The 17,027-nt window shown below is 39.9% G+C and overlaps 1 protein-coding gene across 1 annotated transcript; it reads right to left on the reverse strand.

Moving 5' to 3' along the window:
* Window positions 1-204: 204 nt before the first annotated feature.
* LOC116939403 (serine/threonine-protein phosphatase 2A 56 kDa regulatory subunit epsilon isoform) lies at window positions 205-17,001 on the reverse strand. Its single transcript, XM_032947683.2, has 13 exons — window positions 16,749-17,001; window positions 11,120-11,316; window positions 6,016-6,117; window positions 5,695-5,787; window positions 4,856-4,986; window positions 4,570-4,629; window positions 4,214-4,322; window positions 3,989-4,042; window positions 3,250-3,300; window positions 2,353-2,472; window positions 1,795-1,922; window positions 1,602-1,703; window positions 205-1,409 (listed from the first exon to the last, which is right to left on the reverse strand). Exons 1-13 carry the CDS (start codon window positions 16,888-16,890, stop codon window positions 1,313-1,315), a joined length of 1,386 nt encoding a protein of 461 aa, XP_032803574.1. The 5' UTR covers window positions 16,891-17,001; the 3' UTR covers window positions 205-1,312.
* Window positions 17,002-17,027: the final 26 nt, after the last annotated feature.

A 17,027-nucleotide genomic window follows, 5' to 3' on the forward strand; every position in this document is an offset into this window, starting at 1 on the left:
CAAAAGTTGACACCTCAACAGTGACACCACTTGAATCTCACCGTATATTTTGCACAGCCTCAAAACACAGGTCTAGGTGGGGTTTTTTTTTTACAAAACCTGTTCATTTGTTCTTTTCTCACAAAATGATGGCACAGGTATTTTAAAATGTTGAAAGTGCAGCGCCTCTTTGTGTAAAAATACAGTCAAGAGAATACCACAAGATAAGATTTTACAATTTTTTTTAAAAAATAAAATACAGAGCATAACACGACACAGGTTTTTTTTTTTATAGAATATGCTGGTTTATACCAATCTGCTTGTCAAAAATAAAGCACAGGATCCCTCTCCCTCCCTACAGGTTGCAAGTCTATATAAAGCTTCAGTCCGGAACATCCCACTAACACACTACAGTACAGCACAATATAAATAAATATATCAAAAAACATTTGATTTTTCTTCCAGTCCAAAATAAATCCAAACCAAAAGTAAACACATTATGTTAGCTCTGAAACAGGTTTACTTGAATATATATCCCCAAAGCAAAAAAAGGATATAATATTTAGGTATTATATCCATTCATACACATTCAATTTTAAAAGCAAACGAACCTTCAATTGAAAAACATTCTAAATTGAAAAATAATCCACCCTAATTACAAACATGAGGATTTATTTTTTTACTTTACGCTGTACAAAACCAAGTGTTAGACTATGAACAGTTCAAAGTACAGTTACAACACTGGTATCAGCAATAGCAGCTGTGCACAAGAATTTAGAATCGTTGTTTTACATGGAGATACCAACCCAACCTCTGAAGTTACTGTCTACAAGGCAGTACTAAAGTTAATGGACAACTGTAAGTATGATTCTAAATACTGACACAGCCTCGAGAAGGTGGAGGATAATAAAGTCTGGCATAGCCAGAAGAAAAATGGAATGATACAATGTCTTTCAGTCGTGTCCCGAGCACAACAGAACAGCTGCCAATACTGAATTATGCAACCGATTACAGATGCTCTTAAGGAACCATCCATTCAGGGGTGTTTAAGGCCCATTGACGATACTGATGTTTCTTCACACCAAATGGTCACGGCCTTAGTCTTAGCAGTACATCCGTAATGAGTGAACCATGAACTGATCTCCTGTCTTCACTCCCCAATGTCATATAACACTTCGTCTCCATAATATTCACAGGAAACTAATGAAAGTCGACTACATCCTCTGTACAGTTTAACTTTGAAATTGAGCACATTGGTTATTTCGGGACAAATAAAATACTTCTGTTACACCTTCACCAAATCGACGACGATCTGTGTTGGGGAAGCACAATGTCATTTTGCCAGTATTTTGTTGTTTTGAGCATTTCTCAGCTCAAGCTCCTCGAGCTTTTTCCACAAGTCTTCTCGGTCCTTCTCCTTTTTCTTTTCACTATAAAAGAAACAAGTGAATTAATATTAACAAATGCAATGCTAACATTTCAAACTCGTGAAGCAGGCTAAAGGGTAATCTTTAAATGCTGAAAGTGGCCACTAGGTGTCAGAAATGAATGGTATGGTGAGAGTACTGAATCTCGGTTAACGGAGTACAGTAAAAAGCCCCCTGGTGTCGCCGGATGCTCACCGCTGCCGGTCGGCCTTGAAAGATGCAGTCAGCTCATCGAACAGCTGGCTATTCATCTCCATGAAGGACTTCAGGACGTTGTAAACTAGCGCAACAATTGTCCTGGGAACAACAAAAATACACAATGAATTGTATTCCATCTCTGAAAATGTACCAGCAACAAAGGATCGTGATATACTCCAATCTAACTTACTGGTTCCAATGCTCCTTAGAAATCCTGTAGAGATTTGGGAACATGATGGGTAGGATCACATTGGAATTCTCCTCTATGAGGCTCATTATGTACTCATTGTTCCAGTAGTACAGGGCTCTTTCAGCAACCTAGAAGTGCGGTATGAATCAGAACATCAAGGTTAAATGTCCGAGGGGTCAATAACACCAGCAACTCATGCCACTGTGCTTATCATGGGATGCAGCACCATAGCAAATAAAGTGATTTTATTCACTTAGCAGTCAACATTAAGTGGTTACAACAGCACCTTGTAAAGAACTTTTCACACATAGCAGTACCATAACTTCTGCACACATATCCCTGTGTATTTCAACCAGGGTAATAGAATGGAGCTACCATGGAAGGCATGTGCTTTCTACAGGTGGTGCGAAAGAAGTTCATCATACATTCATTTAATTATTCATAATCAGCCATGGTATTGGTGAATGCCTCCACATTATTGTAATATAGAGATCTCTAGCATACACACACACATTGGATGTCCATGTTATATAAACAATGCTTATGAGAGTAACCTACCTGAAAATGAGGGCTAGCCACACACTTGGCTATTTGTTTGAACAAAGCCTCCTGGACTTTTACAAACTGGGAAGGTTCTATTACATCAAGAATCTCTTCGGCCTCACCCAGGAACATTACCTGGGAAGGAAACAGCACTTTAATCAGTATATGTGAACCCAGACAAATGCTCTGCTCATAACATACACCATTTTGCCCCGTATTTGTAATCAGATACACATTACCATTGTTATTGCGATTTTGCTTGTTAGAAGTAACTGTTTTGCTGTTAAGGGATACACAGAGCGGGGATTAAAAAATCCACCAGATAGATAATAGTTGTGGACACGAGTTCCTGCACTCAAGACAACTGTACAGATCGTATGTATGCAAAAATAAATCATGGGCACAGTCAAGTAGACCATACGCCATCAGGCAGAGATTTTAATTAGATGACATTGGATAGCCATTTGTAGCCCGAGGCAGAAAGGGCAGGGTGATGGATGAAAACAGCACCAAATGCTGCACAAATGTTGCAAAGGCTAAGGTGCTTAATCAAGCCAGTTCCTTTAACAGAGAGGCTCCCATTGAGCAGTTATCTTGTCATATTGTCACCATATCCGCGTTCAATGCATACCCTATATGCGATTTAAATGCAGCTTTATAAAACATCAGTACATAACGTTTTGCAGGGAAGAATAGAATTTCAGATCGCCGACAGGCATATTTGTTTTATTCACAGAAGTATGGGAATAACTAATTGTATTCCCAGCGAGATAACAATTTGGCACTATTTGATAACCATATACAGGGTGCAGATACAATTGTTGTCTAAGTGGCACGTGGGTTTACTATAGCTGCATCTTCATGAGCAGTGCACATTAAAACTGTTAATTGGATGTTTGCATCACATCTCACCTCCTTCTGGCTGCATGTTTTGGGCCAATACTTGAGCAATCCCCGTATTACCTTAAATATCAATAACAAAAGTTAATGCGAGGGATGAGACAGTTTGGGTGTAGAGGTGGCCTCTAGTCACATTTCTAAGTTAGCATTTAATTCGTAAAAGTTTACATAAACATATTCAATCCTTAAATGTGTAACATTCGTTGTATCTGTATGAAAGCAATATTTATCACCAACATCTACTTTTTAGGAAAGTATTCCACATCAACGTTTACAGTGTGTGACAAGCACTATACAGTAAAACCTTGGATTGCGAGCATAATTCGTTCCGGAAACGTGTTTGTAATCCAAAGCACTCGTATATCAACGCACTCGTATATCAGTTGTGATCACGTGACGCTCGGCAGACAAAGCGTATACGTACTACTACTCGTATTGCAAGACCTAGCTCGTTTATCAAATTAATATTTATTTATAATGTTTTGCTCGTCTTGCAAAACACTCGCAGACCAAGTTACTCGCAATCCAAGGTTTTACTGTACATATATATACAGACCAAAACTTTTACATAAAGGATCTTTATACTCAAAAGTATGCATTATAGGGCTCACTACACTGCAAAAAAAAACACAAAAAGGGGTTGTGATCTTTCAACAAATTCCATAACAGTGAAAGCCTGGTCACCCGAGCAGGTTTGTAAGAGTATTGCAGTATAATCTTTGGTTAATGCGAGGAATGAAACAGTACTTACTGGTTCAGTCAATGTGGCATCTTTTTCCAAAAATTGCACAACACAGTATGCCAACTGAAAATAAATAAATAAAACATCAATGTATTATGCAGCATTAACAAATTGATACATCACATTCGTCTCCATTTACAATAATATGGGTATGTAAAACAATTGAGCAAAGTGTGTAATCACAACAAAGCTAGGACACAATTTAAACTTCAAAGCGTATTTATCCTATCTTACCTGTGCATGAAAAAGAGAAAGTCCTTTCGCTGTGTGCAAAGGTATAAGGACTTTGACGAGGAACTGCTTGTGTTCAGCCTTCAGTGGCAAGGCAAATCCATTGATTATGCTAAAATATCATACAAAACCATAGTAGCACTTTTAGTGTTAATATAATGACAAAATTATTTCATCGAAACAAATGTCACATTTTCAGTCTCTATTTTATTGTCTGAAACGCACGTCTATATTCTGTATTATCCGCTTCCAAAAAATATTTGGGGAAGCACATAACCCATCTTTACGACATACCCAAATGTAAAAAAATGACTTGTCATCAGATGCTGTAAGAGGAAAAACTTAATATTCAGGCTTACCTTCCTAAGATTTCTAGGAGCTCTCCAACACCATTGAAATGTTCAGTTTCATAAATAAACCTGAAAAAGGAAATGTAACAATACAATAATATAGTGTTGGAAGGCTTTGGGAATTATCATAAAAAAATAAAATATTACACAATGTAGTAATACAATGTAATTGTTTGTTAAATGTTTTTTGTAAGAGTTTAATACAGGGAAAGATAACTTGAACAATTACACAATGTAATTTGAGTACACAAGGATTACAACAATGCCCTAGTTCTCCGTTGAGCAGTAGCCTCACCTTATAAAAATGTTGTTGATTTGTTTCCTAATAAAAGCCCTGAGCCCAAGGAACTTCCCATAGATGCGGTGAAGCACCGTCTTGAGGAAATCCCGCTCACGGGGGTCCTCACTGTCAAACAGGTCCAGAAGCTGCCAGCCAGATCACACAGCATTCAATGTGAACACTGCTCAACATCACCCACACCAATAATTGTATGCAGAGGGCCTAATTTCAGCTCAGCCTGGGTTGGTGACCCACAACATAGTTTTGCACATGGTATACCACATCTAGTATGCCTCCTGCTATGGCTGTGACTACCAGTCACGTGCCTACTCCCATTACGACCGAGCATATATTCAGTAAGAAATTACACTCCGATTGTAAGCATTAAGAATGTAAAATTTTCGAATTCTTATGCTCACAATATGTGAATTGAATCATGGTTGTAAGCATTGAGTATGTACTCTTTATGCAAATAATATCTGAGTAATACCTTTAGGGTATTGGAAAGAACAAGGCAGGACATAAAGACAGCTAATACCAATTAAAATCAGATAAAAAAAGAATCAACTCTAGAATAAATTTATGAATCCAAGTAACAACAATGTATCTAATTATGGGAAGGAGATAAATAATTTTTACTCATCAAACAGCGGTGCAGCTCTTGAAAAAAAGTGTTCTTTTCATATTTTCAGTGATTTAACCTACTTATATTATTGGACACATACATGACAAATGATATGAATCTGGAATTGACAAGATGTTGGAAGAGTTCAGTTTTCAATGGAAATATAAAATTGTTATGAATGAGATGTACACAACGTATACCTGTTACTGTGAAACTCAATGTTTCTTACCTGCAATACGAACTTTTGATCGATATATTTTTTTGCAATACTTGGTTGAAATTCTTGGTTTTCCAAGAATCTGAGGAATATCTCATATACAATCTGCAAAAGATAATGTTTATGTTGGAGTTATATGACATAACTATTGTTTTCAATGAACATGACAATATTTTATTTTTTTATAGGGGGGGGGAGTGCTTATCGTGAACTTTGTAAACATAATTACATGTTGTACTTAACTTCTATCTGAATAATACAAGTTACATGGCTCATTCACCAGAAAAGTTAAAAGTATGCTTCTCATGTAGTAATGAATGTACATGTATTAACCTGCAAATGTGGCCATGAAGCCTCCAGTGTGGGCTCGTCTTCCTCAGGATCAAACTCTGGATTGTCACTTGGTGGTAAAGTTCTGAATATATTACCAGCAATCTGTTTAAAGGGACAAACAGGTTTTACACTTCGGTATACATATCACACAAAGCACTGAACAAAGTAGGCATGTCATCGTCCTCTCACGCAATTTGATTGTTTAAGATATGGGCGTCAACCTAAAATACTATATATGTAGACATGCGGGAAGTACCCGGCGTTGCCCGGGCAAAAATTTGATTTCAAAACTACTCTTAAAAACCTTACATATACATACACAGATACCAAGCAATTGTGAAAGCCCGGTGGGCCGTTTGTCTGTTTCTCCACCAACAAAATTATAAGAGGCTTGCAGAAGTCCAAAAAGTTATAGAAAGTGGGGGGTAAATAGTTGATCTAAAAGGTTTGCGAAAATTGTCGACCCCCCCCCTCAGAAAATATATTTACCCCCGCGTAGGTATACATACCTACACACCCTACATACAACAGAGTAAGTAGTATCTATTGACTCTGTAGTTGTATCTACTGACTGTACAGTCGTATCTACTGAGGCAGTAGTAGCTACTGACTGATTAGTAGTAGCTACTGACTGATTAGTAGTATTTACTGACTGTAGTAACTACTGACCATAGTAGTATCTACTGGGCCTACAGTAGTATCTACCCCCCCTCTCCCCACCATGCCCCCGCCCGTGCTACATTAATAATATCTAAGCGCTATAATATTAGTTACTACCGACTGTATAGTAGTAACTGCACGCATTGGGGTGGGTGGGGGGGAACATCACACTGTGAAGAATTTTCCTCAGCGTTTTGTGTATATTTTTTGCATTTTTTTTTACACGAAACAAATTTTCGCCCTCACCCCCACCGAACGCGTGTTAATTGGTATGGGCGAGTGCTCGCTCTTTAATAAATAAATGAAAACAGTACTAAATCGCAAATTTAACAACTTTAAAGGTAATGGATGGGAAAACGAAATAGCGCTGGCTCACCACGGGGCTTACAGCGTGGTACCTGGCTACTTTTTAAAAAGGTAAACCCCACGGTTTGCGAGCCAAATACTTCGCAAGTTTCGGCCGCACACACAGCAACCGCCATTCGCCACTAAGTGGCGGTGACGTCACGACGACGACGCTTGTGCCAGGCCATGTGCACCTTGAGGCCACGTGAAGTGTCAGCCGCGCACACACACAGACAGACGGACAAACAATGACATTCATAGGTTAGATACATTCTAAACTGGTTAAATTTAATATTTTATTTAGATAGCTTATTTTGCCTTACCAGGAGATAATGTTGTTGGTAATGCATTGTCACTACTTGTTTCATAAGCAGTGCGATGCACACTTGGAAATAATTTTAATTTCCTATGTAAGCAATATAAGATTAAACGATTCCCATTTGGATCACCAAATGTGGCATTTGGGATGATGGCATGGAGGTGATAATCTCAGTGAATGATGCATGTTGCTACTGACGGAACCAGTGGGGGGGGGGAGGCTGGGGTGGCACGTGTCCCCCCAATGATCCGATCGAAATTAGGGATTTCGATCGGATCATTGGGATTTACCTTACATATAAACGTCATTTTTCGTCTGTCTGTCCGTCTGTCTGTCTCTGTGGAAGCACACTTGCGAAGGATTTTGCTCGCAAACTGTGGGGTATACATTTTTAAAAAGTAGCCGGGTACCACGCTGTAAGCCCCGTGGTGAGGCAGCGCTATTTTGTTTTCCCATCCATCAACTTCAAAGTAGTAAAATTAACAATTTAGTGCTGTTCCGCATTATTTAATTATTTCCTCGCACCGCCAAAGCTGCCCGGGGGTTGCCCCTAGCAATGCACACGCGTCATCGGTGTAGGGAGAGGGGATTTCTCATTTGCGTTCAAAATGCAAAAAAAATACACACAACGCGGAGGCAAATTCATCAAAGTGTCATGTCCTCTTCGCCTCCCCCCACCCCAATGTGTGCAATTACTACTATAGGGTCGGTAGATACTATTATAGCGCTTAGATAGTATTGTAGCCCGGGCAGGGGGATGGTGGGGGGGGCTGGGATAGCGGCCCAGCCCCCAGCCTGCCCAGGTGCCACCACGGCCGGCTGGGCAATTTAGGCGAGGCTGGGGGCTCTGCACGGGACTAGGCCTCACCACGCCACTCTGTCAGGTGAGTACTTTGTGCTATAGAGTCGATATATACTGCTATAGTCAGCATGTACTACTGTAGTGATAGCAGGTAACTACAGTCAGTATGCACTGCTGTAATCATAGCACGTCCCACCAGTCAGTATGCACTGCTGTCGTGAAAGCAGGTACCACCATAGTCGGTATGCACTGCTGTAGCAATATCAGGTTACCACCACACTCAGTATTCACTGCTGTAGTGAAAGCAAGTACCACCACAGTGGGTATGCACTGCTGTAGTCATTGCAGGTACCACCACAATCAGTATGGACTGCTGCAGTGATAGCAGGTTCCACCAGTCAGTATGCACTGCTGCAGTGATAGCAGGTTCCACCACAGTCGGTATGCACAGTTGCAGTGATAGCAGGTAACACCACAGTTGGTATTCACTGCTGTAGTGATAACAAGTACCACCCCAGTCGGTATGCACTGCTGCAGTGACAGCAGGTAACCACCACAGTCGGTATGCACTGCTGTAGTGATAGTAGATACTGCTATCGAGTTGGTAGATACTGCTATATAGAGTTAGTAGATACTAAAACAGTCAGTATATACCCACTACGGTCAGTAAATACTGCTACAGACAGTACATACTACTATACAGTCAGTAGCTACTACTGGCTCAGTAGATGTTACTGTAGTCAGTAGATACAACTACAGAGTCAATAGATACTACTTACTCTGTTGTATGTAGGGTGTGTAGGTATTTTTACGTATGCGGGGGTAAATATATTTTTTGAGGGGGGGTGTCGACAATTTATGGAAACCTTTTCGATCAACTATTTACCCATATTTTCTATTACTTTTTGGACTTCTGCAAGCCTCTTATAATTTTGTTGGTGGAGGAATGGACAAACGGCACACCGGGCTTTCACAATAGCTTAGTATCTGTGTATGTAAATGTAAGGTTGTAAAGAGAAGTTTTGTAATATATTTTTCGCCCGGGCAACGCCGGGTACGTCTCGCAAGTTAGTAATAAATAGGCATTTTGCGACCCCCACTGCCACTGTGTAGCATATTATTACGTGCCAGGGACTCTATGAGATGATAAGACAAAAGTCTGAGTCCATAGTTGGCAATAAGAAATGGCAAAGCAGTTAAAAGTGACTCAAAGAATTCTGCGCAGTTACGTATACAGTACACGACTTCCCTGAAGGCATACCTTCAGCGAGCACGATGCCGACCCTCGATCGATGTCTGCGCCATCGCCGAACACGCGTCGAATAAAAAGCAAGGGATAAGTCCTTACTTACTAACAACTCATTACTTACTAACAACTCCTTACTTACTAAAAACTCCTCTATCATTTTTCATTGCTGGAGGGGTTGCCCCCCCTACCTAAAAATCCTGGCTCCGCCATTGCATGTTGCTCCCCATTAGAACCCGATCAATAGACCTTGGGTGATGAGTCACACATAGCACCCAGCACACAAACTATACTACTGATTTGGGAAACTGCAGCAACTGCAACATCGCAGAGTGTCCTGTGGTTTTCTAAATTAAGTTGTATAAAGGTCAATAATTCAATTATGATGACAAGATGGTTAAAGAAGTTAGGTTAACTGTCGCACTGGATGGACACAGATTTAGCAAAAGCTACTATATCAATCTACCACCTCCTGTTGGACAACTTGTCTCCAAATTTCACACTTACCAGTAATTATATGCAGAAAATACACAGCTATACATCCCCACTAACTTCTCTACTCACTGTCTACTTGTTTATTGTGCCTTGATACTATCTAATTTTGGATTGACTCAAACATTTTCCACCAAACTGATTATCACACTAGTAAATACATCCATACTCGATAAATATTAAAATACATTCACTCAGAGTGAAGCTACAGTATGCTCTTGGTTAACTCGGACACGGTTGCCAAGTGAGCAAAACCATGGCATTATCCTTGACCTCTCACATATTTGACCTTTGTGCGAACTACAACCTACAATCATGCAACATCTCCCGCACAGCTCACTTCCTCATCATATCTACTGATGCGACAGTTATCCATGCCATCATCACCTGTTGCCTTGATCATTGTAACCCTCTCCCTTACGGCCTCCCCAAATCCCTAATCTGCAAACTCCAATTGATCCAGAAAGTGGCTAACTCCTTACACACACCTGTAAAGGACATCACATCACACTCTAATTCCCATGTTCCTCAAAATATACAAGATCATTCACTTGTATCCCCTCTCAAATCGTTTTAATCTCTTAACAAGCCCTTTGGTCTGTTAGTTAATGCCCAGAATGGGATATCACTTCATCTGCTCTGCTGCCCTCAGGCTGAAACTCCCTCCTCCTAGCTGTACACCACGTCAAAATCCTTATTATTCAAATCCAGGTTCAAGATCTTCCTGTTCTTGTCTGCCTATGATATCTATCTCTATGACGTGCCATCGTTCTGTCTTGCAGCCTCCTACCACCGATTATATTTCCCTTGCTGCTAAGATGTCCCCTATTTGTACAGCGTCATGAGCTGCATTTGAATTTAGATGCTTATGAAATAAATACATGCATTATATTAGAATAGGGCCCTAACATCATAATAAGAAATGTCAGAGGTTAAGGAAGGATTTCTCACCTCACCACAGCAGGATTCCATATTTACACATGTCCTGTAATGTGCTGTAGGTTGCACGCAATGTCTTTAAAAAGACCGGTGAATGGTGGGGTCAATGGAATGGAGTTTTGTACTTTCGAGCATAACATGTCGTAGAATTCAAAAAAGGTATAATTCGCTCAAAAATAATCGACATGTAGGTATGATGAACAGTTTATCAGAAAATGTCATGGACTTATATGCTGCACTTAAAACTGTGCACATCCACGCACATCTGCATAATACTAATGAGAATACAATTGCCCCTTACCATGCGGACCATGTCTGGGTAGACGGCCTCTGAAAGGATGCCCCGGCCTGTGGTGATGTAGTCCACCAGCTCATTGAGAGCCGCCCGTTTAATCTCCTTGCCTTTGAGATCTGACACGGAGTCCATGAAGTCAAAGATGACACAGCACTGCTGTAGCTTCTTCACAAACAGCTCCGGCTGTTCCAAGGCTGCCACATCTGCAGCCATAATCAGAACACGTTAGCAAAGACTCGTGATTACACGACCAAAATGCACACACTCACGTCAAATGAGAAAATGACGGAATTACAATTAAAAGAACAACATGAGTAAGGTTACAATCTCAGCGCATGCAATCTATAAAACATAATTGTAAAATTTTCAACGTTCTTAAGCACATTGTCTGTTTATTGTGTAAATATTGGCAAGCCTTGAATGTTTTATTTTACACCACAAATCAAAATACGTGCATTATCGTGTTATTGCCCTGTTTAAACACTTATGGCTTATTTTATTTAAACCCAGGTGACTACCATTGAGATATGTCTCACAGAGTGCAACACTTGTAAGTACTAATCAAAAAACGTAGCCCAAAACATATATACGCGATCTAACCCAAACATTTTGTTGACAACAAAATCCCAAAGTATATGTCAACATAGCTCATGTGAACAATATGCATAAACAGCAACTAAAGCATTATGTAAAAAAAATCTAAGTAATTTCCCCAATATTTAGGAAATTGCATAAAAGCATTCCATCAACAAACCAAGACTTGTTCATGTTGAAATAGGTATCAGCTGGTAATGATGTCACAACAAACATTAAACAACGCGATATTTTCCCTCAAGTTAGTGGGCAATTCTAAACCAAGTAACATAAATGCATTATTTAACTCAATACCTTTTAGTCCCATTAATTAACCTTGACAATGTCTACAACTATAAAATACATAAATCTATGAGGATAATTTGCAAAGCAACAAAATGATGACATAATTCACAAATATAACCACGAAACAAAATATCTCCTCATTTGTAAATCAAACATCCATGAGACCTATTAAAAGGATGGAATTACACGAAAACATTCTAAGATACTACATTTTAATTTATTAATTAAATTTAAAGGCCAGTTATAAATGAATTGTTGTACACAAGCAAATCACAGTGCACATACTAGTAATCCACTTGTCACGTTGGTTATTACACTTTGTGCATGAACTATTACAGGTCGTTGTGCTGTAATTATATGCTCCCTGTCGTCACCAACTTGTAATGACCGGTGTGGTGAAGTATGGTTAAAAGACCCCAAAGCAAGGAGCTCTTATCCAGCAGTATATTTACATGTACACATTCATCACCACCATCACAATCCATGGGCAGAGAGCCCGTAGGTGTCCACTGCACATTTCGTCATCTGTTCCACTTTCCTGTCTTGTGCCAATATGCTCAAGTAGTGCCACATCTTTCTGGCACCACATTACAGATCTATTATTTGTGGTACATTACATATTTCCATTGGACAACACATCTCTTGATTTACAAAATTAGCTACTTAACTTTTTGAAATTTGTAAAGGGAGGTTAACATATTAAAAGGGTGGTGTTTGTTTAGATGTCAATGGAGCTTTTAGTCATGAGAGCAAACGATAAACACTTTGGATTAACACGTAGATCTAACCCAAAAAACCTTTATTATGAATAAACACTTTGACCCAGGAAAGTGCATAAACATTCCTTCTTCTTATTCTTGATTCTTTCGGTAAAGTCACGTAGAAGGGAAACAATATAATAATATAAATATAAAACAATTAAATTCTCACGACGTTTCGACTGCAACAAAAGCAATCATCATCAGGTGTGAAAACCACAGCAATAATTTTTTCTTGCTGTGAAACGTCGTGAGAATTTTATTGTTTTATATTTGTATTATTTTATTGTTTCCCTTCTACGTGACTTTACCAAAAGAACCAATAATATGAATCCCTGCAGTCACGAAAGCTTTAAATCAAAATTTATTCCTTCTTCTTCGCATGTTGTCCACAAGCTTCCCAACCTGCCATTTGCACACTTCACCATTTCCTACCACTATTTTTTTTCCAAAGCAATATCTTAAGAGCCCTTGTTTAGAACAATTGAAACCTACAGGAAATTAGTCAAGTATAGCCCACATTCAAACGACACCTATTCAGTTGGACAATACTGATCATGTTTAAAAAAACAATTAAGTAATTATGTATTCCATGTCAATCCACTGTCCTTGTCAATCCAATGGATAAAGGCCATGTAGGTCTTGCGGGTCGTTTGACCATACTTAACCACGTTGGCCATTTCCAGCTCGTGAGGGGGGACGAAATCTGGTTCATATATCACACCACTGACTTGGGTGGGTGGGAATCAACCTCAGGAAACAGTATTCATAGTGCAGTGCATTAACCATTGGGCCACCACTTCATATCTTGAAATAGCATGTTTAATACTTGAATTTCTGTTTTGCTATTACCACAATAGAGTTATAAAATACAGCCTATCATGGCTAATGCACTTGGCTACAAGTGACCATATTCTGCAGTCAATACAACACTGCAAAAGCTCCTGCATGCTAGTTGTGAATCCCAACTAGCGTACTTCATTCACACGAACACATACAGGTAAAATACACCATAATTACAACAATTGATTCTTCTTTGTGGTGTTCTTTATTATTTGTAATTAATGTAATACTTCCTACATGTTTGTTTATGAAATAAAATATCATCTAAAACCATCAGTTATAAAAGTAATATTCCAAAAATGTGCACAGGCAACAATGTTCTGCTTTATCTAGTTTACCAGAATCTGACATAAAAACCCACGGACATTGCACCACTCGCATTGCATGCGAGTTGCCACAGCGGTAATGAACATTCATGTTGGCAGCTCGTGCACGAGTCGCTGAGGCTAGCCAATGACTGAAATTCACAATGGCAGGTCAAGGTGTTATTTAATTTACAGCAGTTTAATATTAACGCCTTTCAAATATTGGAGTAAAAATTATGTTTTGCATAATCAAAAGTGGTGTAATTTACTATTTATACTGACAATCTATCTCTCTGAAACTGTGCTCAAAAAGTGGGTCTCAGTGTGAATTAACTCTCAAGAGAATTAGAATAAATTTAGCATTTTGTCTCAAAACAGCCTTGGTTTTTTACATATATAAGATAAATGATATCACAAAAAAATGCAAATGGTTTAATTCTGTAATTAACTCAATAAAAAATGGGCTCATATTAATAGGATTAATGTTTCATTGACACACCTGACCCAGCATTACGGAACACTGGGAGGGGAATCACATTGTGTACAGGCCTAGACTGTGTAATGCTGACCAAAAACAGCACTTGATAAAAAAGCAGTAGCACCTTAACTGCTGCTCATTTAAGGATGGACTCTGTCATTCCAGTGTATGTTTTGGCACCAGCAAGGTCACAAATGGGTCAAAAGCATGACTCCATGACAAGGTATCCGTTTAATAAACATAGCTGCTAAAATTTTAGATTTTTCCACACAATGGAATGGAAATAATACCCACACTTTTTAAGTAACACACTATTTTGACTACACACTGCTAATGACACATACAGTACGTGCAACTGCCTCTTGGATGCATTTTATTTATACCAAAATGTATATGTCAGCACCGTTAACCCAAAACTGCAGCGCATATTAAAAGTATACCGTTCATTGGACAGGAAACAAAAATAAAATATTCCGTATTACATACTTTTGATAAGACGTCTATGGCAGCCAACATGAACAGACTATTGAGAGAAACAGAAACTTTTATCTTGTTTGATGTTTCACAAAAGAGTCAAAATGTATGCATACTGACTGCAGCTGCATATGTATAGTCCAGTGCACATTCTCAATATTGTGCCCCAACGTAGGTATTAGTTATTATGAAAACTGTATGTTATAAAGCATAGAGCACTTAAAATTAAGATACGTCTCCAAAGAAAACGCATTGCTAAACAGTCCTGTTCAACAAAACAACCAAACATTAAAACCATGAATAATCATCTTTGTAAGCACAATAATAAAGGAGGTGATGGCACACGCCGTGAGTGGAGCATGACAAACGCAATGTTGCTGGTCTGGACTCGCTTTTTGGGTACGGCCGCCCCAGGCAAGGAGCTTTACAGGTTAGAATGCACAACTGCAGTGTTCTAAAAATAATGTTGTGACCTGTTAAGCAAACAAATTCTGACAGATAAACATTTCCGCCATTTCAATATTGACATAAAACAGATACAGTAGTACATTTAATGTGACTACAAGCTTAGTGGGTGATAAACTATTCACTGAAAAACATTCCAACACCATTCAATTGAGGAATATGCTCTTCCAAAGATGTGTCAATGTAACTCATTTCACAAAATCCCAATGTACCATAACCATAAAAGAAGTCAACAGTTCCTAACAATACTTCCAAACTCATGCCATACATGATGTATATGTTGTATTTATATCACAAAAATTACAACACTTATGGCAGACAATTGTGAAACCAAAGATAGCTTGGCATTGGTAATGAACTACTGAATAGCAATCTGGTCAGCTCTTCTTCCAATGTGCAGTCTATGTCGGTATGGCTGCACTAAAATATATAAACCACCAGCAGTTAATATGCTCATTCGTGAAAATGCATTCATATGTGCAATTATGTTAACACGATATTCAGTTACTCTTTCGATTAACACATTTTTAGAATGTTCGTGGATACAGTAGGATAATTTACGTTCAGCACGATGCTTTTGAATGTTACAAGCATTATTCTTTGGGTTTTTGGAATTCGAAGATTCCCAGTATACTTAAACCATTACAGGACGGATAAGCATGGCCATTTTGGTTCACACTACATTGGTCACGTTTATGCACGTTACACATCAACAATGTGCCAAGGACATGGCGTTATTCTCAAAAGGTGCACTACTACATCGCCGTCAATCAAGCACGTACGTCTCTGTAAATTCTACACGAGTCTTATTTAATGTGTGTGTGTGCAGAATATAGTGAATGACGGGCTGAAGAACGAGTGCGTGGGTCACAGTTTGGACCCTGGCCGGGTCTGAAACGCATCTCGGTGGGCCACTGACTCGCCCGTGTCCGAGCACCTTGCCAGGGATCAGAACGGCAGCATTCAGGTGCGAGTGACGAGTTATGGCACGGACGAATTACCAAGCACGATCGGGTGACAATAGAGGGACAGGGTGAGATTAAGAATCTGTTAAGGTATGATAGGATTAAAGAGCTGGAAAGGATGAGAAGGGCTAAGTAAGAAGGTTAGGTGGCATAAATGATCGCTCCAGCAGTGGGATGTAGAGAAAGGATGGAATGGAAAGAGACGGGGTGAGATTAAATGCCGGGTAAGGCATCATAGGATGATGGTGGGGGATAAGGGGTTGTGAATGGAATAAACGAGTGTGTCTGGTGACACCTTCGCCCACATTATCCACCTGTTTCAACAACAACAACAAAAAACACCGATCGACATCTTCAATCAAACGCTGCGAGCGACCACAAACGCAGGAGAGCGAGCCCGAGTTGAAGGGCCCTCCCGTCCGCCATCGGTGGGGGGGCTGTGTTGGTGGTGTGTGTGTGTGGGGTTACCTTTGAGGTGCGGCAACGGCGTGAGCTCGACGAGACAGAAGGTACGGAACTGGGAAGATCCCTGCGAGCGCTTGTGGCGCCCACCGCGGCGCAGAGACTTCCTGCTAAAGCCGTCCACCTTCTCGGCCGCTGTCGCTGCCATTTTACTCCCCCCCCACCACGCCGCAGCCGCCGCCGCCTCTGCCGCCCCCTCTGCGGCCTTCGGGGCCCCGGCCTCCCGCCTGCTCGAGCCCTGCAGCCTCTCTTCTCGAGTCCTCCCCGCTCAAGATTCACACCCCA

Source organism: Petromyzon marinus, chromosome 6, assembly GCF_048934315.1.
Source record: "Petromyzon marinus isolate PM22_M1 ecotype Great Lakes invasive population chromosome 6, UKy_Petmar_22M1.pri1.0, whole genome shotgun sequence".
NCBI classification, from domain to species: Eukaryota; Metazoa; Chordata; class Hyperoartia; order Petromyzontiformes; family Petromyzontidae; genus Petromyzon; species Petromyzon marinus.

Coding starts and splice junctions, on each gene's coding strand:
- LOC116939403 (XM_032947683.2), bottom strand. CDS start 16,890: ATGGCAGCGACAGCGGCCGAGAAGGTGGACGGCTTTAGCAGGAAGTCT. Junction 4,987..5,694: donor ATCAAAAGTTCGTATTGCAG/GTAAGAAACATT, acceptor TCTGGCTGGCAG/CTTCTGGACCTGTTTGACAG. Junction 4,323..4,569: donor CTCCTAGAAATCTTAGGAAG/GTAAGCCTGAAT, acceptor ATGATATTTTAG/CATAATCAATGGATTTGCCT.